Consider the following 25,991-nt stretch of genomic DNA (forward strand, 5'->3'; position numbering starts at 1 on the left):
ACAATGAATTTTCAAACGGCTACACTGGCTTCGTCTTTCCTGATCGAAAGGGGGTGTATCGTTGATATTTGTAGATAATAAACTCTGCATTTTAATGGTCAAATGGCGATTTCGGTATAAAAATGTAGACAAGGACCTTTAAATGTCAAGGCCACTTGACTTTGCTGGTCTTGAGTTCCAGTTGGTCTGGCCATGTATATATAAATAGTCTAACTATATCTTTGGTCTGGCTCCCTCAAAACAGGAAGTGACGTTTAGCGACAAAGGGCGGCCCCTCCCGTCATTTTACCGAAACTCATCGAAATTCTTTTGCATACGCGGGTACTTAGAGCCTTCCTGATGTGCACTGGTGAGACGCAAGAAGAATACTCATTAGAATTGAATTGAGGGTAAAATATCAATTTTCTCCCATGTGTTTTGAGATTGTAAGACCTTTCATTGAATTTTGTCTTTCAGTTCAAGGTGCTGGCAGTGGTGTCCCCTCTTCAGCGCCACATATTTGAATCTCCCGCCACTGTTCCCATCACCACGCTGCCACATGGAGGTTGGTGTTGTGTTGTGTTGTGGTGTGGTGTGTTGTGTTGTGTTGTGGAGTGGTGTTTGTTTTGTCGTGTCGTGTCGTGTCGTGTCGTGTCGTGTCGTGTTGTGTTGTGTCGCAATCTCCCGCCACTGTTCCCATCACCACGCTGCCACATGGAGGTTTGTGTTAAGCGTTTAGTTGTGTTGTAGTGTGGTGGTGGTGGTGGTGTGGGTGGATTGGTGGTTTGTGTGTCCATGTCAGTATGTGTTTCTATGTGTTTTAAGAACGCGTGCACGCTTCCATGGGACGATGTTTTGTGTGTGTGTGTGTATGTGTGGGGGGGGTATATTCAGAATAAAAAGCTCTCAGTCTCGTGTCAGTATCATTGACCCACAAAACCTAACAGAAGAGCGAGAAAAGTACAATAGCAGTAACAGAACACTCAGCCCCGCATCAGTATCATTGACAGACTTGCTATCTTCACAAACACTGGGGTGACGGCCAAAACGAACTCTGCACAACTTGGTCGTCAAGCTACTTTGCTGTGTAAACCCTCCGTTACTTCGAAGAAGAGGTTTTACCCAGAGCTAGTGATTTTTCTAGTGCAGAGTCTATATACTGCAAAAGTGATATCCCTTTAGTATTTTGACACAATCTTTTTTGCGTCCTAACTTTGCTTTGGTGTCTCAGTATGGGTGAAGTAGTGTACTCTAGAGTCTCTCGTGAAGGGTATGCCTGACTGACACCTTGCGAAAATGGTTCTCACTAACAAACAGACTGACTTTGAGATTTGTATGGAATCTCTCCTCCAACCGTCTCTGTGCGGGTGTACTGTAATTCATGCATATTAACCTCTGTCTGTCTGTCTGTCTGTCTGTCTGTCTGTCTATGTATGTCTGTGTCTAACAGTCTCTCTCTCTCTCTCTCTCTCTTCTCTCTCTCTCCTCCCTCTCTCTCTCTCTCTCTCTCTCTCTCTCTCTCTCTCTCTCTCTCTCTCTCTTGTATCGCTTATGCCACAACCCTCGTAAAATAAAATTTGATTTGATTTGATATCTTTTTCTCTCTCTCTCTCTCTCTCTCTCTCTCTCTCTCTCTCTCTCTCTCTCTCTCTCTCTCTCTCTCTCTCTCTCTCTCTCTCTCTCTCTCTCTCTCTCTCTCTCTCTCTCTCTCTCTCTCTCTCTCTCTCTCTCTCTCTCTCTCTCTCTGTGTTCTATACAGATATCACAACCTTGTTAAAGTACGACATTCTCCTTTTCACGGAAACATTTAGTGAACTGGTACCGAACTCGTTATTACAGTGTCAATCCCATGTAATTTTCCTATCCCCAGCTGTAAAAGTGTCAGACAGTATTCATGCGCGGCGATCGGGGGGAATTATGTTTCTAGTGAGAAAGGAGTTGTGTAAGTACATTAAGCAGATTGAGATAGAAACGGATAATATTATTGTGTTGAAGTTGTCTCACCATGTCTTGGGGATCGACACTGACTGTTTGCTAATCGGTGCTTATCTCCCACCAGAATCAGCCCCATATTACGAAGAGACAGATATATATAATGGTGTTTCACTTCTTGAAGATAGTCTTTTAGAAGCTGTGAGGGAATGTGGAGATCTGCCAATGATAATTTGTGGTGATTTGAACTCAAGAACTGCATCTCTGAACGAAAAAAACACAGACCCGATTGCTGATCTTTCCGACATTACTGCCCGCGTCAGTGACATTGATGACCTTAAGATGCCGAGAGTTTCCATGGACAAAGTTGTGAATGCGTTTGGCCGATACCTTCTTAACATTTGCGAAGAATTTGGTCTAGTGATTCTGAATGGATTACAGAAAGCAGGCTTCCCTGGAAATTTCACATACATATCACAAAGTGGCAGCAGCGTTATTGATTATTTTATTGTTTCTCAAAAATTACGTTCACTTTGCGAACATTTAAAAGTTGTGCCCATGGTTGAGACCAAACATTTATTGGTGGAATTGTTTATTGCCACTAAGAATGGCGTGTGTTACCCCAAAACCCATGGTAAACAATATTCTTGTTCGAAATACCAATGGAACGAAGAGAAATGTGCAGAGTTTCACTGTCACATGCAGAGCGACCATGTTAAAGGTATTATTGAAGAAGCAACGGTGCTCATTGATATTGATGTCAACCAGTCGCTTGCAAAGTTTAATGAAAGTTTGTTTTATGCTGGAGAATGCATGAGAAAGGTTATATTTGTCGGCTCAGAAAAAAGAAGAATTTGGTTTGATCTTGAATGTAGGCAGAGCCGTCAAGTTGTTTGGCAACTCCTTCGCAGGGCTAGCCATTCGGACGAAGATGAAGACAGATTGCAGTATTCTCAGAAGCGCAGAGAATATAAAGAGTTGTTGAGGCAAAAAAAGGAATTATATAAAGATTCTGTGGTTGAGTCATTGCATGCAAATTTAAAGGACCCTAAAAAGTTTTGGGAAACAGTCCGTTCAGTGCGACCATCTCTTGGTGGACAATGCAACATATCGATGGAACAGTGGTATGAGCATTTTCGTGATGTTTTTGGTACCGTACCACCTGCGGAAACAAATACCCCAGGTAATAAAGGTGATTAAAGTTTTGAGCAAGGAGAGCTGAGAAATTGTGACTCTTTAAACCAATTGATCACACATGATGAGGTAATGCGTGCAGCCCGGGCGCTAAAAAATGGAAAGGCAGCTGGCCCAGATGGGTTGATTAACGAGTTTTATAAGAATGGTATTGATATACTTTTGCCTTTTTTGACCAATTTTTTTAATCATTTATTTGACAACGGTTTGTTTCCCGATGAATGGTCACACTCGATTTTGCACCCAATTCATAAGAAAGGAGATATTGATTCACCGGATAATTATAGAGGTGTTTCGTTGTTGAATGTATGCAGCAAATTATATAGTTTTATTTTGAATAAACGTATTTCTGATTGGATAGAAGAGAACGAAGTTGTTGGGGAGGAGCAAGCTGGTTTTCGCCAAGATCACTCTACAGTAGATCACATATTTACACTGTTTGGAATCGTACAGAAACAGTTGTTGAGACATAGAAAACTGTATGCAGCCTTTATAGATTTTCGGAAAGCGTTTGACTCTGTTCACAGGGATAAACTATGGAAAGTACTGGATCAGAATGGCATGTGTGGAAAGATTGTTTTAGCCCTTAAAAGTATGTATACGACAGTGAAAACGTGTGTTCGAGCAGGAGGTGAACTTTCAGATGTATTCATGTGTCCAGTCGGCCTAAAACAGGGTGAAAACTGCTCACCGATTTTGTTCTCATTGTTTATTAACGAATTAACCAAAGACATTATGGCAAATGGAAGACACGGTATTCAATTGTCACCGGATTTAGTCGAATTATTGATTTTGTTGTTTGCGGATGATGTGGTTTTAATCTCTGATAGTGTCATCGGTTTGCAAAACCAGCTAAATGTTTTATTGACCACCTCAAAGAAGCTTGAGGTAGTCGTAAATATGGCTAAATCGAACATAGTTGTGTTTAGAAACGGTGGTCATCTAGCATTACGAGAAAAATGGTTCTTTGGTGATAGTGAAGTGAAAGTTGTAAACATGTATAAATATTTAGGAGTCTATATGTCCACAAGAATCTCTTTTTCCCACACTCTAAACGACCTTGCTGATCGCGCGAGAAAGGGAGTATCAGCTATCCTCAAACTTCTTTGGAGTATTGGGGAATATTCTCCTGATACATTTTTAAACTGTTTGACAGTCAAATACAACCGATCTTGACGTACGGTTCGGAGGTCTGGGGACTCTCTGCTGATCAACAAATTGTTGAAAGAGTACATTTGTCTGCCATTAAAAGGTTTGTCGGTGTCCATTCGAAGTCACCAAGGCATATAGTTTACGGTGAAACAGGACGTTATCCTCTGTTTGTGGTAACGCACATAAAGTGTATGAAGTTTTGGCTTCGATTAACTCGGATGGATGGCAACAGGTACCCCAAGAAAGTGTATAATATGCTACTGTCTATACAAAGGCAAAATTACACGACATGGGCTTGTAACGTTCGTAATGTTTTGTACAAGTATGGATTTGGTGAAGTGTGGGAAGCACAAGGTGTTGGTGATATTTCCACGTTTGTAAGAGAATTTCGCCAAAGACTTGTCGATTGCTTTAGACAGGATTGGCATAGTTCCCTTGAATCACACGTTTTTTATAATGTGTATTCGTTATTTAAGCAGTCCTTGTGTATGAGTGGTTATTTGTATCAGATAAGAAATGTTCATTTGAGAAGAATGTTAGCACGTTTCAGATTTGGTATGTCACCCTTAAATAACCACTATTTACAGTATAAACCCAATGTGAATAACGTACACAGATTTTGCCCTTTGTGCTCAGATGATACACTGGAGACGGAAGTACATTTTTTACTTGTTTGTCCCGCATATAATGAGATCAGAGTTGAATTAATAGCCTCAAAGTATTATCGGAACCCATCCATGTTTAGAATGTGCCAATTACTATCCTCAACAAATGGCCAAGTGGTAAGACAATTAGCAACGTATATTTACAAAGCACTACGATTTCGCACTGATTCTCTGGAAAATGCTCAGTTGCAAGATGCAGGTCCATAATGTTGCTTTTTCTGCTTATTTTAAACATTGTTCGCTTGTATAATGTGTCACCAGTCTTGTTATGGGCCGGAGGCCTAACAAATAAAATTTCCGACTCCGACTCCGACTCTCTCTCTCTCTCTCTCGCTGTGTGTGTGTGTGTGTGTGTCTCTGTCTGTCTGTCTGTCTGTCTGTCTGTCTGTCTGTCTGTCTGTCTGTGTGTGTCTCTATCTCTCTGTCTGTGTGTGTGTCTGTCTGTCTGTCTGTCTGTCTGTCTGTCTGTCTGTGTGTCTCTCTGTCTGTGTGTGAGCCCCCCTTATCCAACATTACCTGATCGTGACTCCTTGCTTAGTCTATTGTCACGAATTCTCAAAACCTTTTTTTCACGAACTCAAATTTGTCCAAATCACCGTTCCTGTTATTGGCGTGGCTTGGAGTAATTGTTGTTTTCATTTCCTGCTCTCCGTGTCCTTGTTTACCTCTGGGTGCACGTGCCTCCCTTGTATTTCAGTGTTTTGATTACAATTTTACCTCTGCGGGATTATCATTTCAGACTTCTCACAACATGCAACGTTTCCCCCGAAAACAGATAATGAAACACGGTAGAAATGATATTATGTGATTTAGATGAAGGACGGAGAAATAGTTGAAAATTCATGTTTGTGGGTGTGGGTGGGGGGGGTGAGTGTGTTTGTGTGTTTGTTGGGGGGGGGGAGTATTTTTTACCTCCGCTCAAAAAGAACATCTTAGTTTACTGAAAAAGTTAAATTAAAAGCCAGGAACTAACTCTCAAAAGATACGATAGACAATGTGGCTGTGTGTGTGTGTGTGTTTGCTTGTGCGCGTGCGTGGTTGTGTGCGAGGGTATCAGAAAGTATGTCGACCAAAACAGTTTCCGAAAAAGTCTTGCAGCCATTAAAAGAGGCCCTTTTGCATCCAGTGAAACTCTTTCCTGTCATTAGTGCGTTTGTGTGTGTGTTTCGGGGTGTGGGTACGGTGTATTTAGAAATAAACTCTTGGTAGACCAAGAACGTTAAGAAAAATTTAGAAACAATCAAAGCCGATCAGTCATCCACGTCTCCTAAAGAAAAGTCTCGCGCGCTTCCGGTTAACTCTCCTTCGGTCACGTCTCCATTCAAACCCACATTTTCAAATTACAACCGGTTCGAACCCGAGGAGCCGTGTGTTTTTCCTCCTACCAATCGATCAAGAGACCTTTCCGCCTCGCAATGGCTACTCATTACGACGAAATCCTTCCCTCTCCCTTCGTGCTGAGACAGCGGGGATCCAATCGGCCAAACTAAAGCGAGGCTGAAAATAGGATCTGGTGATTGCGCCCCCATTCAGGAAGCAAAGGGACACAATCCCAACAAGTCGGGAGGTTGTTATCAGGGAAATTAGAAGACCCAGTCTTTCTCATTTGACTGGGGTTTTTTTGTCAGAGGGAAGGGGGTATTTTGCGGAATAGGGGTATGAGAGGATAAGGGAGTATACGCTGGCTGTGATTTGCAACAACATGTCTTGCTATAAGTCACTTAAAGGCATACTAACGCACTCCCGTGTTTACAAAGTGTAGTTTGCCCACAATCGATGTCAAACGCACCATAAGACCATATAATGACGATACGTCACCATGCGCGGACCATAATACATGCATTACAGCTTGTTCTAGCCTCTGAAAAAGTGAAGATGTCAACAAAGCCGCGGTGTTCTCTCCCTTGCATCAACGTTACATGTGTTGCCAAATCTATAAATAGGACGATCCAGATCAAAATGAAAATTCAAATATCTCAACATTTAAGGGGTCCTAGACCACAATATTTTGCAGGGAACTTAATTTAGTCTGTCTCCAGCTGTTGGTAAAGCAATTAGCGTGTATAGTCATCGAGTACATATGGCTTTAAAATCGATTCTATTATAATGTGTGCACTACTTTCTTCTCTTTCCCATTCACATAACAGTACTTTTGAAGGTCTATCATGTGTGTCCGTTCCGTGCTCTTGTTTCCAAGGACGTGTATTATACAAGGTCGACGGGGGAAGTCATTTCATTTCATTTACTGTATTATTCAAATGCTTGGAAATGCGGGTCACTTCCTCTCAGTAAAAAGCTAGCAGCAACATGAGTCGCGCTACCCAGGCGTGCGTGTGTTTTCAGGTGTAATCAGCCACCTACTACACTTATGGCAGAATGACCGAGGTCTTTTACGTGCCACTGTGGTGACCTGGGGGTGGGACATGGATACCGTCTCTGAGTCTGCACATAAAATAGACCCGTGTCCGTCCGGGATTCGAACCCATGACCTTAGGATGACAAATCCCGTGCTCTATACCAACTGAGCTACCCGGCCTCTCTTGACTGGTCCGGCCAACAATTCACACACGAACAGTCCGCCCTCTACACAACTAAATAATATTTGAACACAATAAACTAATATTACAACACATTCTGTTTACCCCCAAACACAAATGACTTGAGACAATGATGGGGTCACTTGAGACAATGATGGGGTCACTTGAGACAATGATGGGGTCACTTGAGACAATGATGGGGTCACTTGAGACAATGATGGGGTCACTTGAGACAATGATGGGGTCAGTCACCTTGCGCTTTGTCGTGAACAGTAACGTGTCCAGCTGACGGATGTGTTGGTTTAAACGGAAAAAAGTTCTTTTCTTCCAGAATAAATAGTAGGTTCAGTTCGACTGTAACATCGGAAGTGGGGAAAATTCAGCTGCCTTAGGACCGGATTTACTTTGCGAATGGTATGAATAAAATGAATATCGATGGAAGCTTTTGTGACTTTATTTAAGTCTGACAGTCTTTTGTGTATGAAGGTCTCTGACCGGTCTGCATGTACTTTAGTATCCTATTCTAAATAAGGTGCTGAACTAAGAAATTACCGACGTTCGTCAGCTTTTGACATTTAGTCAAGTTTTGATTCATAGTCAGTACGTACTGGTGTGCGACAAGAAGATGTTTGTAAAGAAAAGCGAATGAAAACAGGTGCGTGTGTGTTTGTGTGTGTGTGTGTGTGTGTTTTGTATGGGGGTTCGTAATGAATGTTTCTTTTAACAACAACACATACCTGTCAAGCTCTTGTGGACTCTCACCATAAGATTTTGCTTACAAAACAATAAGTTTGCAACAAAAAGCATAAGACAACGTGCAAAATTGCAGAAGTCGTTAGATTAATCACCACAAGAACTAAATACACACACACACACACTCACACTCACACACACACACACACACACACACACACACACACACACACACACACACACACTGACACACACACACACACACACAAACAAGAAATCAGCCTTATTTCACACATGATAAGAAAAACACACTTTTCTCAACACTGAACTGCACTATTTTATGTAATTTTGAAATGCAAAGCATGTTTAAATGTAAATTGTACCAGGGACCTATATTTAGATACTAAGATTCACCTAAACTGTACAACGACAGTACACTTCCAACCAGACACACATTTAGTGATTCACAAAAACACCACATGATACTAAAGGCACAACATTCATTCATTGAGCACAGTGATTCAATCATGAATGGAAACCCCCACCACAATGTGCAAAAGAGAACATTTTAGCCAAACAGAACATGTAAAACACACAGGTTACAAGCCATAAACTCACGTGTGTCTCAACAATCAGGGACAAATACCAGATCAACAAAAGTATGACATGTAAATGCTTTAGTTTGAGGTCGCGCATGTTCTAAAAACAAGTCCTATTATGATCAGTTGTGACACACATCCGGTGCCAACTTTCGCCCTCTACATCTTCGAAAATGCATCATAACGCCCTTATGTTTATTTATATGGCTTCACACTTGGTACAACGTGAGAAAATACGGTAATCTTGAACTTTAGCATGTTAAATTCATTGCTCATAATTCAGAGGCATTTAAGTCTCCAAATGTGTAGAACCTGCACTTGTAATCATAACAAGTCATTTTAGATCCCTTTGAAGTTACGGAATGAACTCCGATGAACTGTACGAATGCATTTCGTTTACATGGGTCAAAGAAGGAATTATCCGTATGAGCGAACAAGAGAGACAACTCTTTCGTGTAAATGATGTCCCGTGGTTGACAACGTACGCCATTTTCGGTGCATTTTCGTCGATTGAACAACCAAATTAATTAATTATGCTTAAGTTTGGAGCTCAATCCGTCAATTAATTTCACGACAAATGTTCTTTGGTTTGCTTACATGGACTTGTATCAAAAATAAGTAAAGAATGTCACTGGATTTTGAGCTATGATTCAGTTTAACACCCTAAAGTTCAAGATTACCGAAAATACTGTGTAGATACTAGAACAACAAACATATTACATGTAAATGCTTTAGTTTGAGGTCGCGCGTGTTTTAAAAACAAGTCCGAAATGATCGGATGTGACAGGAATCCGGCTGCTTTCACTTTCGATCGCTAGCTCTTCGAAAATGCATCACAACTCCCTTAGTTTCATTTCTATGGCTTAAAACTTGGCACAACGTGAGAAAATACCTTGAAGATACCATGAACAACAACAATAATACATGTAACTGCTTTAATTTGAGGTCGCGTGTGGTCAAGCGTGGTCGCACAGTACTCAGTCAGATCGTGCTGACGCGACGGTGTGCACATGCGCGTTGCCTTGTACTTCCGCCGGATCAGTTACCGCAAGTTTTTTTTTTAGCTGTTACTTTGTTCTCGGACGAACCTTTGCGATCTTTTTTTTATTTGACCAAATTGTTTTTATAAAACCCGTAAGATCTTTGGCTTACGCCGTAAGACTTGAAAAACATCAAAATTCCGTAAGAATGACGCGAAAAACGTAAGACTTGACAGGTATGACAACATTGGACACTATCCCCGTGTCCATCCCTCGCATCTCTCTCTCTCTCTCTCTCTCTCTCTCTCTCTCTCTCTCGTCCCACCCCTTCTCTATATCCCCCTTTGCACCCTCTCTCTCCACCCTTCCAAACCTCTCTCATGTCTCTCCTACCACTCTCCCCCCTCTCTCTGTCTCCCTCGCTCTCTTGCTCTCTTTTGATATTTCTTGCTTCACCGGACACTATCCGTCGTGATACGACAATCTCTCCGGCCACAGGTCAACCCGTATTTCACGTGCAACCTGTTAAGTATCACGGCCACTTTAGTCGTTTATGACCTATTGCTGCCCTCTCTCTCTCTCTCCCTCTCTCTCTCTCCCTCTCTCCCTCTCTCTCTCTCTCTCTCTCTCTCTCTCTCTCTCTCTCTGCGCCGCCACCATTTTTTGTCTCTATCGCTCTGTCCCCAGCCCCACAGAATGATATACAAGGAACTTAGTCGATAAATATCGACAGGGGGCCGACAAATGGTTTAAATGGGAAATGTGTGTATATGGGTGTGGGTTTGAAACAAACAAACAAACCAACCCATGTGAACCCCGGGCCGCAGGCCTTCGATGTAGTGATTGAAAAAAAAGGATGTTCTCAAATGGTTCAATTCTCATTTGGTCTGATTCTCAAATGGTACCGGTATACTCCCCCCCCCCCCCCCCCTGGCCGCAGGCCTAGGAGTAAAATTTTTATAGACACTGACCTTCTTCCCAGGGGTCATTGACCCAGTTTTAGCTATGAGAGGTGGTTCGCCCAGAGGCTGTAGAGTATACTGGGGCGGTCTCTTTGATGTCTTGAGAGGAAACTTGGCCAGGGTAGTACATGCACCAGAACTGGTGGACACCAAGGACAAACATGAAATCGAAGCAGTTTGCTTTCAGAGAGAACGGTCGTCAGCAACTCAAACTTCTCTGTTTTCTTTTTTTTTTTAAATCTGACTTTCTTTGTGGCCCCCTGACTCCGCCCCCTCCCTCTGTAAGGACCCTCCTCCACAAGGACCGATTTTTGTCAACATTTTAAAGGTCGCTAGAGAGGGGTTCCACTGTATGACCTAACCGCTACTGGCAGACGGCCTCAATCTTCACGCGCAAAGACGAGATTAATAGGTGCTCGGTTTTGGTATTTTGAATTACATTACATTAAACCTTTGTTGGGTTTCATGGTCATGGCAACAGCCATAATAATATTACATGATGTATAATATCATATTTCAGCATATGTGAATTACATGTCATCATACTAAACTGTCATACATTTTTATTCCTACATTATTCTGATTGATCACAACCAAACCTACTATCATTGGACACATCCAAATGCAAGCGCCTGTTCTTGACAATTTCTCTCTGATCTAAATATAAAATCAGTGCAATTTCCTGGGTCGGGCTTTGCCACAGACACTCACGGTTTGGCCTGTAGGTAAAATGTACAATGTATTTTCTGATTTGTGCACAAAAGCTTTTTTTCTTTTTTCTTATTTTTAACATAACAATGTTTAATGTCACTGTATGTTTAAAAGACCATGGTCATATTTGTAAAAAAAAATGTTAAATTAGAAAATAAATAACATTTTGGTTCATGATTTTTCCTACACCTGTGCTAAAAATAAGAAATAAAAATGTCGGGTATATAAGTCACTCAATTACAGCTAGGTATGAATGGCTCGGTTTGAGTTTGTTGCAGTTGACCCTGCACAATGCGACATATCATGTTTTTGTTGAACAATTTTGACGTCACCCCTCCCATAGGGTGACGTATTTCACAACTTCCTGTGTTACACAAACTCTGTGATGACCAATTTTGACGTCACCCCTCCCATAGGGTGACGGATTTCACAACTTTCTACAGATGAACAATTTTGACGTCACCCCTCCCATAGGGTGACGGATGTCACAACTTCCTGTGTACACAAACTGATGACGTATTTCACAACAAAATGGCGCTGCCCATGGTCAACCTCGAAACTATCCGTATAGAATGGGGGCGTCCTCGCCCCCATAACAAACAAACCTCTAGCCGTTGCAATAAGACTTTTTTCACAGCGTCACATTTCTTGCTTCACTGGACACTATCCCCTTGTCCATCCCTCGTGATAGCACAATCTCTCCGGCCACAGGTCGCCACGTATTTCACGTGCACGCCGCTCAGTATCGCGGCCACGTTTGTCATTTATGACCAAGTGCCACAGACAGAGGTGCGAGAGAGATAACCGGACGGGGAAAAATTATTTCGCGGATCAGAGGTCGTAGAGGGAGTGACTCGGAATGGCTAATAGCCTGCAATAAAACAGCGGGAGTGGAAGGGATTAGCTTGGTGTTTGGTGGAGAGATAAACGTGGGAGTTTGAAAGATTTGGTCAATGGCCGAAAAAGAAACAGAGCTTGGTAGAAGGAAATGGAATTTTGAGAGAGATCCCAATGGTGTTCTTGTACGCTGCATGAATGCCACAGTGTTCGACATTGGTTGTGAACTGAGAGAGAGAGAGAGAGAGAGAGAGAGAGAGAGAGAGAGAGAGAGAGAGAGAGAGAGAGAGAGAGAGAGAGAGAGAGAGAGAGAGAGAAAGTGTGTGTGCGTGTGTGTATGTGCATGTGTGTGCGTTGCGTGCGTCTGTTTGTCTGTTTCTGTCTGTCTGTCTGTCTGTCTGTCTGTCTGTGTGTGTGTCTCTGTCTGCTTGTGCGCCTATCTGTATTGCTGTCTGTCTGTCTGTTGGTGTGTGCTTCAGGCAGCCTGTTTGTCTGTCTGTGTTTGTGTGTGGCTGTCTGTCTAAAGATGTGTCTGTTTGTGTGTCTGCAGTTTTTGGTGAAACATGTTCTTTTGTCCTTTTCATCAAATCGTCTGATAAAAGAATTTTTGGTTGAATGCTTATCCTAAGCCCTTCATTCCTTAGTCTCCTTGCCAGCCGTATTGTGCCATTGGCCGGAGAATATTTAGAAGCTATTCACTACACTTGATATGAAGAGGCGAATTGGGTGGTTCACTCACTATGTGTTTTATTTTTATTTTTGTTTATCAAGTCATTGACATTGTCAAGAGTTTTTCTGGACTTAACAGTTTAGCATGTAGAGTCTTCAACCGTCAGTGGTACGCTTTTACGCCAGATTTCAAACATTTAGTTTCGCAATGTTTAGGTTTCTTCTCTCCATGATTGTATCATTCCAATTAACGAAGCCAATTATATATCTTTTGGCTCGTGGATTAAACAGTAAACGCCCCACATGGAGAACAAAATCCACACACACAAAAATAAACGGAAAAAAATGAGAGTACATTTATTTTGAGGACAAAAACGAAAAAAAAAACCTGTTGGCGGAATTTAAAGAAGTTTATTTCCCCCAAAAAGTCTCTGTAGCTAGAATTTATAGATTACGATTAATAATGTATTGATAAATGTTTTCTCTATGTGTCCACAGTACCATCTTCGGCGCCAGAAATCATACGGCTGTCCGCACCGTCTCCCACCGTGGTGTCCATGACGTGGAACCCGGCCCTCTACCCCAACGGCCCGTTGCTAGGATACCGCATCAACCTTGACCCCGTGGGTCACGAGCAGCTCAAGGTCACGACCTTGGAGGTGCCTGCCAACGTGACGTCATGGACGTTCAGCCAATGCCAGTCGTCACAGCTGTACAGGTTTACGCTGTCTGCGTGGAACGCTATAGGAGAAGGACCTTCGGATTCGGGGAACATCACGACTCCAAATCCCGGTAACTGTAAGTTGACTTTCTTTTCTCCCGGCACGGCATTTTCCTGCGTGTCTTGGTTTGTCCTACTGGGGATGTACACGTCGCTCAGTTGTATATTTCCTTGTACGTAGAACTTGGCCACTGATTTTTTTTCTTTGAGAAACAGAATGAACGTGGTGTCAGCAACAGCTTTTTTTGTGCTCCCAAAGCCATTCGTTTCTAACCAAGGTTAAGATGAGCGAGACAATTTGCAACAACCAAAAATTGATTCCATGGTAAAAACATCGCTTAAATCGTGTACACTTTGCCAAGAGATTAAATGACAGCAAACATTAAGATGTAAACGTTCGTGTATTTTCCACGTTCATTTCTTGAAAGATTTTTTTTTTTTAAAGAAGATTTGTTCCCCTTTTGATTTCTGGTTTTATTTCCAGTTAGAAGACGAGTTGATAACACTAATCTGTAATCTTTGTTTTTTATGCCACCTTGTTTCTGACACTTTTTCATTCTGTTTGAATGAGCTACGCTATAGAATTCAGGATGAATTTTGTGATTTTGTTTCATTTGTATCAATGGGCGTGGAGTGATTTTTGCCATAACCTCTAACCCCAAGATGTAGAGGTAGAGCAGCCTTGGTCCGTGACCCTTCACCCTTGCTCTGATTGGTCACTTTGCAAAACTGAGCTGTATCAAATTTACAATGGCAAAAAAATGTTTTTATTTCTGTGTACGATAATGTAAGTGAAAAGTATAGTTTTCGTAGACAGTGAAAACAATAAACGTGCTTGTTTGAAGAGCAACAGTTATTTGTTATTTAGCCATTATTTTAACTTGTGTCTTTTTTCGTTGTATTTTCAGATGATCTTTTGGGTAACTCTGAAATGTTGGAAATGCCGGTTTGATCTTTGAAGTTGTATTTTTCGCAGTTTATGTCTGTTTTACCTGAGTTGCACTTTGATCTTATTTTGTGTTTTCATTTATCTAGTTACTGTTTATCTACGGGCATGTTGACTGTGTGTCTTTATCTGTCAGTATAGCTGAAAGACATCGTAACCTTTGAGCCACTGTCTCCGCAGTAGATTTTGTATAAAACGACATAAAAACGGCCATTTTGAGCATAGAAAACAAGCACAAATCAAGTTTTGATGCAGTTTGTATATTCAATTTGAGACTACAGGTTCTACAGTCGTGTTTTTAAAATGAAAAATAATGTTTTATTCAAGATGTCTAAGGCCAAAAAAAAAAAAATTGTCTGTTTAGGGTAACATGACCAAAAAAAGTAGGGTCGGTAGGTAGGTAAATTTTTTTTTTTTTTTTTTTTTTTTTTTGTAAATGCTATGTTGGCTGAACATTCACTTCTTATATTTGATGAATACATGTTTCAAAACTAACGTATAAATAAAACAGAGAGAAAGGGAGAGAAAGAAACGCCAAATGTCTCTTTTTAGCATTTTTACCTCTTTTTTTGTTGTTTTTGTTTTGAAATCAAAAAAAAGTTTTTGGGTCGGCGCCAAATCGATAGGGTCGGTCGGGTTACCCTAAACAGACAATTTTTTTTTTGGCCTAATGGAACCCTGGAGCATTTACAGCATGCAGTTATCGGCGAAGTTAAAAATAGCATTTTCTAGTTGTTAGAACACAAGAACAATATTTTAGACGAACGGAGAAGTTAGATAATTCTCAAACATTTCATCAAACACAAGTTTCCTGTTACTTGATCTGAATAGAACTATTTAGTGACTTGGAGCATACATCTGAAAAACATATTGAAAGTAGACAAAAGGTGTTATAAACAAGAACTGAAGATGACTTCAAAGAGTTCTCGTTAGAAATGCGCGTGTCTTGCGAAATTAATTATATAGAATATGAAACGTCCTTAATCAACCTAAAAATAGCTATTTGAGTCTCTAATCTAATCATATCGAAAGCACGTCAAGCTGTTTTTGTAGTAAAGTACAAAAGACCCCTTACTGTTATTTGAAGTCAGATGATATTTTCCGGAGGCAGTGGCTCGCTTGGTAACGGTGTCACCTCATAGCCTTGTGTGAAGTCGAAAGACAAGACATTGGTTATCGTGCCAAATTCATCTGTTACCGTTATTTTCGTCTTCTTTTGGCGTTTGTTCCTATCTCATCCTAGGCTGTTCTACTGGTGCATGACGGTTGCAGAGTAGAGCTTTACTGACTCGCATGAGTGGTTTTGGCGTGAAGTGTGTTTGAAGGGACATATGCGCTTTGTTTTTTGTTTTTGAAGTCTTGCGTGCTTGTGATATGTTTGATGTATTAGCCGTGTGAGACAAGCTTGGTGATTTGGTGATGAATTAATGCGTTTATTGTTTTGATCATCGAGGGATAGTTTTGTGTTTGTGTGTGGGGTTTATGTTTTAGCAACATTGCTGTTAGCCCATGCACAGAGACAGACACTAGCTCGCATTCATACCGACACACGCAGACAGACATACATACACACACGCAGACAGACAGACATACATACATATGCATACAGACAGACAGACAGACACACACACACACACACACACACACACACACACACACAGGCGTTCGCGCACATACACGTACACACGGCGTGATTGCCAAAAGGAGGGGAGGAATAATATTTATATTGGAAGTTAAATGAAAATACAAAGTTAGCGTGAGTGAGATTTAGGTGAGGTAGTGTGCTTCAGACAGCCTCTCAGATGAAAAAGCTTTTAATTTATTGCACCACTTTTATTTATTGATGTTGATGACAGGCTGTCCAATTTGAAACACCACTTGACGTTTTAGCTTGGTTCCTTTTCCACCCATCTCGCTTTTCCTGTCGTAATTTTCGAGTCTCGTTTTCATTTCCTCCGTAAAAGATATATTTATATATAAAATACATTTTTAAAGAAATGAACTTAGCGCTTTGATGTTAAAGAGCAATACCAATATACCATGAGTAAAGTACATTTCAATATTGTTATGTTATTCCTTGAATTTGTTTTATATTACTTCCTGTTTTCAGTTACAGCTGACATCATTCGTTTTGGTGGTTTTAGCTTTGTCGGGTTAAGCCTTTGACAGCGTAATGTAGTCAAATACGCTCTCACGAAACACACACATGAACATACACGCACACATACACACACATGCTCAGCTGACACGCACATTCTGACCCCCCTCCCCCCCTCCCCCCCCTCCCCCCTCCCCCCCGGGCATCCACCACACCAGCCTCCCACCTCGTTTTGCAAGCGAATTTTAATAGTGGAATACATACACGACTTGCTCTCTGGCGCCCTCAGTATAACCTCGTACGCTTGTGCAAATAAAAGATGTATGTTTTCTGTCATAATTTGATGACATGATAACAAAGACACGTGACTTCACGAAAGGTCAACGACACCGCGACCCCTGACCTTTGAATAACTGAAACACACGGTGTGACGGTTTCATGACTCCCGCCGCCCCCTACCCTTCCCACCCCTTCACCCATAACCGCCCTTTCTGGCACGAAAATTCAGCGACAGTCCTTTCTCAGTGGAGCGGTTTGGAATTGAAAAATGTGGCCCCGCCGGGACCTCCCCCCAGTACTGACATTTTGATGTCACGTCTCTTGCGATATGAAATAGGCACCAAACGAAATTCTATTTGAGTTGTTTTCCCCCCGAAAGCGGCGAGGTAAAAACGGTCATACACGTTAAAACCCACTAGTGCAAAGAACACACACACGAGTGTACTTGGGAGTTTCAGCCCATGAACGCAGAAGAAGAAGAAGCTGGTTATTTGTACAGATACACTGTATATATACATATACAGTCGACACTGTCTTCGTTAAAGCAAAGAGTGTATCCCTACGGTCCGTAGGGATACACTCTTTGGTTAAAGTATAATTCCTTTACACGAGGTAGTTATAGTGAAAAGTAGGATATGCGCCGAAATGGCCGCGATCTGCTGGCCGATGTGAATGCGTGATGTATTGAGTAAAAACATTCCATCTCACACGGCATAAATAAATCCCTGCGCCTTGAATATGTGCGCGATATAAATTGCATAAAATAAAAATAAAAAAATAAAAAAATAAATCCCTGCGCTTAGAACTGTACCCACGGAATACGCGCGATATAAGCCTCATATTGATTGATTGATTGAGTTATAGCAGTTATGGCGGTGGAGCAATAGGCGATGCTCGGAAATAACTCTGGAGTAAGGGTTTTCCAGGGTAAGGGTGTTCACTCTTTCACAACCTATACAAACCCGACAGAGTTATTTCCGAAAATCGTCTATTGACAGCTAACTTGTCCACAAAGTAATAATCGCCGCATATGAACAGAAAACTTTCTTTGGATGCTTGCTGAAAATAAATTCGATGTATTCGATGTGATGTTTTCTCTCTCCCGTCACATCATTTGTTTCAAGTGAATCACCTGTTTATGTTTTGCACTAATAAATGCCGATCTGTAGTACGAATATGTTTCGAGCATTTTGTCGGTAAGGCTGCCAAGTTTATGATCACAAAAGTGTGTTCAACTTTTTCTCTGGGAGCAAAAGTACAACATCTGGTCTCATATAAGACACAGGGGGATTTTTGTGAGAAAGAAACAATAAAAAGGGCGCTTCTTCTTCTTCTTCTTCTCCTCCGTCTTTTGGGGCAAAATGTGTACAAATGTGGCCCCATATGGTGAGCTCTGGGGTATTGCGGCAGGGGGGGGACAGGCAACAACTTTCCCAGGCTCCGAGAAAGCCACTTTGTGCCGTCGTAAAAGTCTGCAGACTTCATAAACACGGTGGCGGTTGTAAACGTTTCCCACTTGTTCAATTCCCCACGGGGGTAGCGAGTTTTGGGAGAGGGGGGAGAGAAAGGGAGGGGGGGGGGAGTAAATATGATGGAAAGCAGTTGTTGGGGTAGAAAAACGGAAATTAATATGGCGGCGGTGGGAGGGGTGGGGACAGAGGGGAGGGGGGGGGGGTGTACTTGTTTCACCGAGCCAAGTGCTTAAGTCCTTTGTCGTACTTAGTGTAAAAAGGTCAACCTCAGAATTCTGTTGAAATACTTATGAAGTTAACCATGTTTACCTCGGTGTCATCTTTCTTTCAATGGAAAGGGCAATAACCAACTTTTAGGAATGGAATATGCAGAAACGCGAATAAAAACTAGAAGGAATCTTTCTCTTATTTTGTAAAGAATACACAGTGCCGGCCTGTGAAGTTCAAAATTATTGTCTCAAAATTCTGACCAAAGATGAAGGACGCTTTGGAAGCATGTTGCTGTGACACAATTCATCCGGTGTTCGTAAGGGGCAGAATATACCTGCGCAGAGTCAGCGGCACAGCTAGACGACGCACTGCATATTATCCCAGCCCGCCACACGTTGCGTGAAAAGAAAACAGGCCAAGTACTCGTCATAATCCCTATCGCAGCATCAATAATATGCAGTGCGTCGTCTGTGCCGCTGACTCTGCGCAGGTATATTCTGCCCATCTTCTTCTTCTTCTTGACGTTCGCAGAGGTTACACAATCAGTCCAGCACTGGTGATAAATGTTGTCGTTTTCTCCAACTCCTGTCGACTGCCGTATAGTTTGGTCTGCAAGGGAGTTGGTGACGGCCACACTTCTTTTCGTTCCTCATCTAGTAAGGGACATCGCTGTAAGATGTGTTCCGCTGTTTGGTCCTCTTGACCGCAGGCACAGGTTGGTGATGGCGCCAGCTTGAACTTTCGGTTCATGTGAGCATTGAGCCTGTTGTGGCCAGTACGCAGCCTGATGAGGTTGACTTGCTGCTCTCTGAACATTGTGTGGTAGTCATCTCTGTTTGTCCTTGGCCTCATCAATGCCTTGATGATTGTCTTCTGCTCACTAAAGCTGACACTGTTTTCAGGTTGGTCTTCCACGGCTCCTTCTTTTGCCAGCTCATCTGCCCTTTCATTTCCTGGTATCCCACAGTGTGCTGGTATCCACTGGAGGACAACTCTTCTGGTTTGTCTGACTATCTGTAATGCTTTGGCCAGCTGTGGGAGTTTGTCGTTCTCTAGGGCCTGAAGGACTGAAAGGGCGTCCGAGAGGAAGACAATTTGAAAGCAAGGGTCTGCGGAGTCCTGAACGAAGGAGGCGGCCTGCATGAGAGCTTCTGCTTCTGCTTTATAGTTTGTGCAGTGTTTGCCAGTGGCAACGCTGGATGTAGCTGTATGTCCCCCAGGGAACTGGATGAGAATGCCTGCACCTCCATTGAGCACGGCGTTAGTTGCTGATCCATCGGTGTATACATGGATCCACGCCTCTTTTGGGTACTGTTCGTCGATCAGGGCTAAGGTGAGTGCCTGTCGAGCTGTGTCATTCTGATCTTCTCCTGAGGTAACATGTGGAACACTGGTGCAGATCTGGATGCCTGGTTTCTCTGTTGCCTTGGGGGTTTCCTCTTCTTCTTGAGTCAGAGGTAGAGTGTTCTGTGGAAGGACTTCCCTGTACTGTCGAGAAAGTCTCTTGCTCTCGTGTACAAAACTGCTCCGTTTAAGCCGGTTCTTGGTGAGGTTGCTCAGTCTGTGCTTCATGGGGTGGTCGGGTAGGCACTTGAGCTTCTCGGCCTGTACCATAGTCTTGGCTTCTCTTCTCTGACAGAGGGGTTGGATGGTGGTAAGCTTCTCCATTTCCTTGATGGGCGTGGATTTCATTGCACCGGTGATGAGTCGGAGGGCCTGGTTTTGCACACGGTCAAGGGTCTGCAGGTTTGTCTTGGCTGAGGTTGACCACGCTGTGGAGCCGTACTCGAGGTGGGGTCTGATTGTTCCCTGGTATACTGTCTTCAGTATCTTCTCGTTCGCTCCCCAGGTGGTACCTGCCAGCTTCCTGAGTATGGCTAGCTTGCGCCGGGCCTTCGTCTCTGCCTGTGCAATGTGTGGTTTCCAGGTCTGCCGTCTATCAAAGGTGACACCAAGGTACGTTGCTTCTTCATCCTCTCTCAGAGGAGTTCCACCAAGCCTAATGGTTCCGGCTTTCTGCTTTGGCGACAGTGTGAATAGGGTGGTGGAGGATTTCTCCTTGTTGATGGAGACGCACCAATCTTCTGCCCATGCGTTCAGCCTATCTGCCGCTTGCTGCATTCTGTAGGTGGCAGTACTTGCGTGCTCCTCCTTGCACCAGATCACAAGGTCGTCTGCGTAGAGAGCAGCTTTGATCCCCTTGGGCATCTCAGACACCAGATCGTCGATGAAGAGAAGGAAGAGTGTGGGGGAGAGGACTCCGCCCTGAGGGACGCCATGACGAAGGAGGAACTTCTTGCTTTTGGTCTGGTCGACGTTAACTCTTGCCCTGCGGTTATAGAGGTAAGAGCGAATCCACTGGTACATGTTGCTGGACACGCCTTTCCTCAGCAGTTTTACAAGGAGTCCATCTTTCCAGACCTTGTCAAAGGCCTTCTGAAGATCTATCCAGGTGACGAAGACCAGCTTCTGTTCCTGAAAGGCATCTTCAACTTCTTGCGCCAGGTAAGTGACCTGATCTTCAGTGCTCCGGAACTGTCGGAATCCAGCTTGTTCAGGGGCGAGGAGGTTCCTGGATTCCAGGTACCACCTGAGGCGCTCGTTCACAATTCTCTCCAGGGTCTTCACAACACAGCTGGTGAGGCTGATTGGGCGATAGCTGGTGGCCTTCTTTGGATCCTTCCCTTTTTTTAAGATGGGGATCATGATCGCTTCTCGCCAGAGTTGTGGTAGCGATCCTTCTTGCCAGCTGCTGTTGAAGACCTCGAGTAGCTTGTTCTCTGCTGCACTACCAAGGTGGGTTAGCATCTCGTTGGTGATGCCGTCTGGGCCAGGGGACTTCTTCGCCTTTGACTTTTTCAGAGCTGAGATATGTTGGGCGTCAAACGTAAAATCTGATTAGTTTCGCCAGACAGTCTGACTGCCTCGAGAACGCATATATGCATATTTTTTCGAATATTGCAAAAATGCAAAAAAGCAACGGTATGCATCTTTACTTAAACCGTTATAACTCCATTGTGCACAGTTCCGGCAAAATGCAATCAAATCGGTGTTCTGAGTGGCCTTAGATGAGTTCTATTTTTGCAAATTAAATCAGAGTTCAAAATGGCCGCAGATGAGTTCTATTCTTGCAAATCAAATCAGAGTTCAAAATGGCTGCAGATGAGTTCTATTCTCGCAAATCAAATCAGTGTTTAAAATAGCCCGTGATGAGTTATATTCTTGCAAAACAAATCAGATTTCAAAATGGCTGCAGATGAGTTCTATTCTCGCAAATCAAATCAGTCTTTAAAATGGCCCGTGATGAGTTATATTCTTGCAAAACAGATTTCAAAATGGCCCCAGATGAGTTCTATCCACTAAGCCACACAGTACATGTCAAAGTACAGTTGGAATCCTGTTTTGACGGTGAAAATGAAGCAGATGACAGCTCATATGCAGAACGCTGGGGGGGGGGGGGTAAAATGGGGGAGGACTAGGGGTGGGGTTGGGGAACATAGGGAAAGGAGAGTGAAACGTAAATCTGGCTCCTGTTATTATGTTTGCCAGAGTGAAACAAAGACAGAAGCCAGTTATCCTGGAATGAATTTCAAGTTTAAAACGTAACTATTTCTGGCGAAAATTTGCGAACTTCTCCAGAGCTGTCATTACATTCTATCAAAGAAGATGCTTTCAGTCACTGAGTATGAGAGGCTCCTTGTTTTGTGTGGCCGGCTCAGCACATATATATATTATGTTGTATTTTGCTACTCAGTGATGTCCAGTTACTGAAAGAGGCGAGTTTCTGCCTTTCTGTCAGTCCGGTGTAGGATCCGGTCCGGTCCCCCCTCTGAAGTAGTCCCCCGGGGGACCAATTCGTGGCAAAAACTGCTCTATAATGGTCCCCCCTTAGACATCCAGCCTCGTTTTTCTTAGGCATTCAAGCCATTTTCAATCTATATCTTCGTCCGGTATTATGTAGTGCACAGACAGCAATCTCTTTGTTTGACTATATTTTGCAGAAAATAAAATAGATCTGATTTATAACGCCGTTCAACAGAAAAATCACATGAAATAAAATGAATAATAAATAAATACTGATAAGAAGAAATGAAAGCAGTCTCTGATTCTTTCCTTTCTTTTCTCTGAAATTGCTGGTAACATTACTAACATTGTAACAAGAAAAACGAGGTTGGATGTCTAAGGGGGGACCATTATAGAGCAGTTTTTGCCACGAATTGGTCCCCCGGGGGACTACTTCAGAGGGGGGACCGGACCGGATCCTACACCGGGAATGCCCCACAGACTACTGTGGATACATTGACCTTGCCTCGAATGTAAACAACAACTACAACAACAACAACAACTACAACAACAACAACGAATTATCCGCTTTTCATTTATTTTATAAGAATAAGAAGACACGTACGGTTACAACAACATCAACAACGAACTATCCGTTTTTAAATTTTTTATTTTTATTTTGTAAGAATATGAATACACGTACAGTTTAGATTTCACTGAGTTGCAGTAAAACTCTCTTGGGAATCCTACCAAGACTTCTTCCTCTCTGCCCCTGCTCAGGGCGTCCATTAAAACACCAGGCACATGCAGCCCCGAGAATGAAATGGACATTATTGAAATGCTAATACACAAATAACCGTGATGGAAAGCTAATTCCCGCCCTCTGCGACTGACTTGCCTTATATGAAAAAGACCCGGGCAGGTTTTATGAGGTCGTTGCACGTGCGACGACGTGTGAAGTAGGGTCATCATGGCTGTCCTTCCTCGGTGTACTCAGGAACCTTCCCTTAACGACCACCCGTTTAAAGACGTACGACGCCTGGTTTAAGCCCACTCCACTTACTTACACCACCCTCTCAGGAAACTCATTTAAATTTAAAAATGTATCTCCATTTACTGACTCACCCCCATTAAGAATATTAGGCCCAGATTGTCTCTCAATTTGTGGAGGTTTTAAGGGGGGGGGGGGGGGAGAGGGAGGGTCCACTGTATTAAGAATGGCTTAAAAAGAGGTGTTTTGTTCTCTCGGGTTTTTGGATCTTCGAAGTATTAGGATGATTCAGGAAGGGCTGGACATTAGCCTGTCGCAAATCCGAAACAGCCAGTCACATCTGGCGAGTGATAGATTGGTGAACATATGTAAATCCGAAACAGCCAGTCACATCTGGCGAGTGATAGATTGGTGAACATATGTTTGTCGCAAAATACCCTGTCGCAGCTTGTCGCAAAAAATCCGCTCAGTGTCGCAGCTGATCGCAAAATATGTCCAAACGTGTCAAAAAAAATGCGACAAGAGTGCTGTAATGGAGTCATTATGCTCGAGGTGCAAAGGCAGTTTTTCACTTTTCGGAATCGCGATCATTTCAGATGTATTGGGGATTATATGGAGAGTATGGCTGATCTGTCAGCGAAAGAAGTTTCTGGGGGTTGGGAGGACATTGTGGCGATGAACTACAACCCCATTGCGTCTCTTCTACATTCCGTGCTGCCCACGGACCGAGTCGACAGTACCTCGGTCTGGTTTTGTCCATATCCTAACTGTCCCCCATCGAACCCCCCCCCACACACACACACACACAGACACACACACAGACGGACACACACACACAGACACACACAGACAGACACACACATACAGAGACACAGACACACACAGACAGACACAGACACACACACACAGACACACACACACACAGACAGACACAGACACACACAGACACACACACACAGACACACAGACACAGACAAACACATCCCCCAGCAGACTCATACCCCCGAAGCCCCAAACAGCTACCCCCCCCCCCCCCCCACTCCTTGGTGTGGACGACAACACAGTGTAGGGGAGTGTCTATTGTGCACTGATTCACTTGGTAGACAAAACGAAGGTTTTTTTAAAATCTGAAAACGCGCACTCGTAACGCTCGCGCGCACGCACACACGCACACATACCTTACTGCCCTTTTTGTCCTGGTGATGCATCTATATATATTTTACGTACATCCAGTAAGACGGATAAGCTATTGTATATGAAAACAGTTACCCAGTTTCCAGTAGCCTTGGGCATTGTTGGCATGTCTGCACCCCTTTATTGTTTTCTTCCTCGATCAGTCAATCAGTCATTATTATGGGGGCGAGGACGCCCCCATTCTATACGGATAGTTTCGAGGTTGACCATGGGCAGCGCCATTTTGTTGTGAAATACGTCATCAGTTTGTGTACACAGGAAGTTGTGACATCCGTCACCCTATGGGAGGGGTGACGTCAAAATTGTTCATCTGTAGAAAGTTGTGAAATCCGTCACCCTATGGGAGGGGTGACGTCAAATTTGGTCATCACAGAGTTTGTGTAACACAGGAAGTTGTGAAATACGTCACCCTATGGGAGGGGTGACGTCAAAATTGTTCAACAAAAACATGATATGTCGCATTGTGCAGGGTCAACTGCAACAAACTCAAACCGAGCCATTCATACCTAGCTGTATTTGAGTGACTTATATACCCGACATTTTTATTTCTTATTTTTAGCACAGGTGTAGGAAAAATCATGAACCAAAATGTTATTTATTTTCTAATTTAACATTTTTTTTACAAATATGACCATGGTCTTTTAAACATACAGTGACATTAAACATTGTTATGTTAAAAAAAAGAAAAAAGAAAAAAAGCTTTTGTGCACAAATCAGAAAATACATTGTACATTTTACCTACAGGCCAAACCGTGAGTGTCTGTGGCAAAGCCCGACCCAGGAAATTGCACTGATTTTATATTTAGATCAGAGAGAAATTGTCAAGAACAGGCGCTTGCATTTGGATGTGTCCAATGATAGTAGGTTTGGTTGTGATCAATCAGAATAATGTAGGAATAAAAATGTATGACAGTTTAGTATGATGACATGTAATTCACATATGCTGAAATATGATATTATACATCATGTAATATTATTATGGCTGTTGCCATGACCATGAAACCCAACAAAGGTTTAATGTAATGTAATTCAAAATACCAAAACCGAGCACCTATTAATCTCGTCTTTGCGCGTGAAGATTGAGGCCGTCTGCCAGCAGCGGTTAGGTCATACAGTGGAACCCCTCTCTAGCGACCTTTAAAATGTTGACAAAAATCGGTCCTTGTGGAGGGGGGTCCTTACAGAGGGAGGGGGGCGGAGTCAGGGGGCCACAAAGAAAGTCAGATTTAAAAAAAAAAAGAAAACAGAGAAGTTTGAGTTGCTGACGACCGTTCTCTCTGAAAGCAAACTGCTTCGATTTCATGTTTGTCCTTGGTGTCCACCAGTTCTGGTGCATGTACTACCCTGGCCAAGTTTCCTCTCAAGACATCAAAGAGACCGCCCCAGT

The 25,991-nt window shown here is 42.9% G+C and overlaps 1 protein-coding gene across 1 annotated transcript in view; it reads left to right on the forward strand.

Annotated features, from left to right (window-relative positions):
- The window catches only part of LOC138961778 (proto-oncogene tyrosine-protein kinase ROS-like), a 230,927-nt gene that overhangs the window by 123,563 nt on the left and 81,373 nt on the right, over positions 1 to 25,991 (forward strand). Inside the window, exons 7-8 of the mRNA XM_070333450.1 lie at positions 457 to 544; positions 13,409 to 13,708. Coding sequence (XP_070189551.1) covers positions 457 to 544; positions 13,409 to 13,708 — 388 coding nt within the window. The remainder of the gene's footprint in view (positions 1 to 456; positions 545 to 13,408; positions 13,709 to 25,991) is intronic.

This window comes from Littorina saxatilis, linkage group LG3 (assembly GCF_037325665.1).
Source record: "Littorina saxatilis isolate snail1 linkage group LG3, US_GU_Lsax_2.0, whole genome shotgun sequence".
NCBI lineage: Eukaryota > Metazoa > Mollusca > Gastropoda > Littorinimorpha > Littorinidae > Littorina > Littorina saxatilis.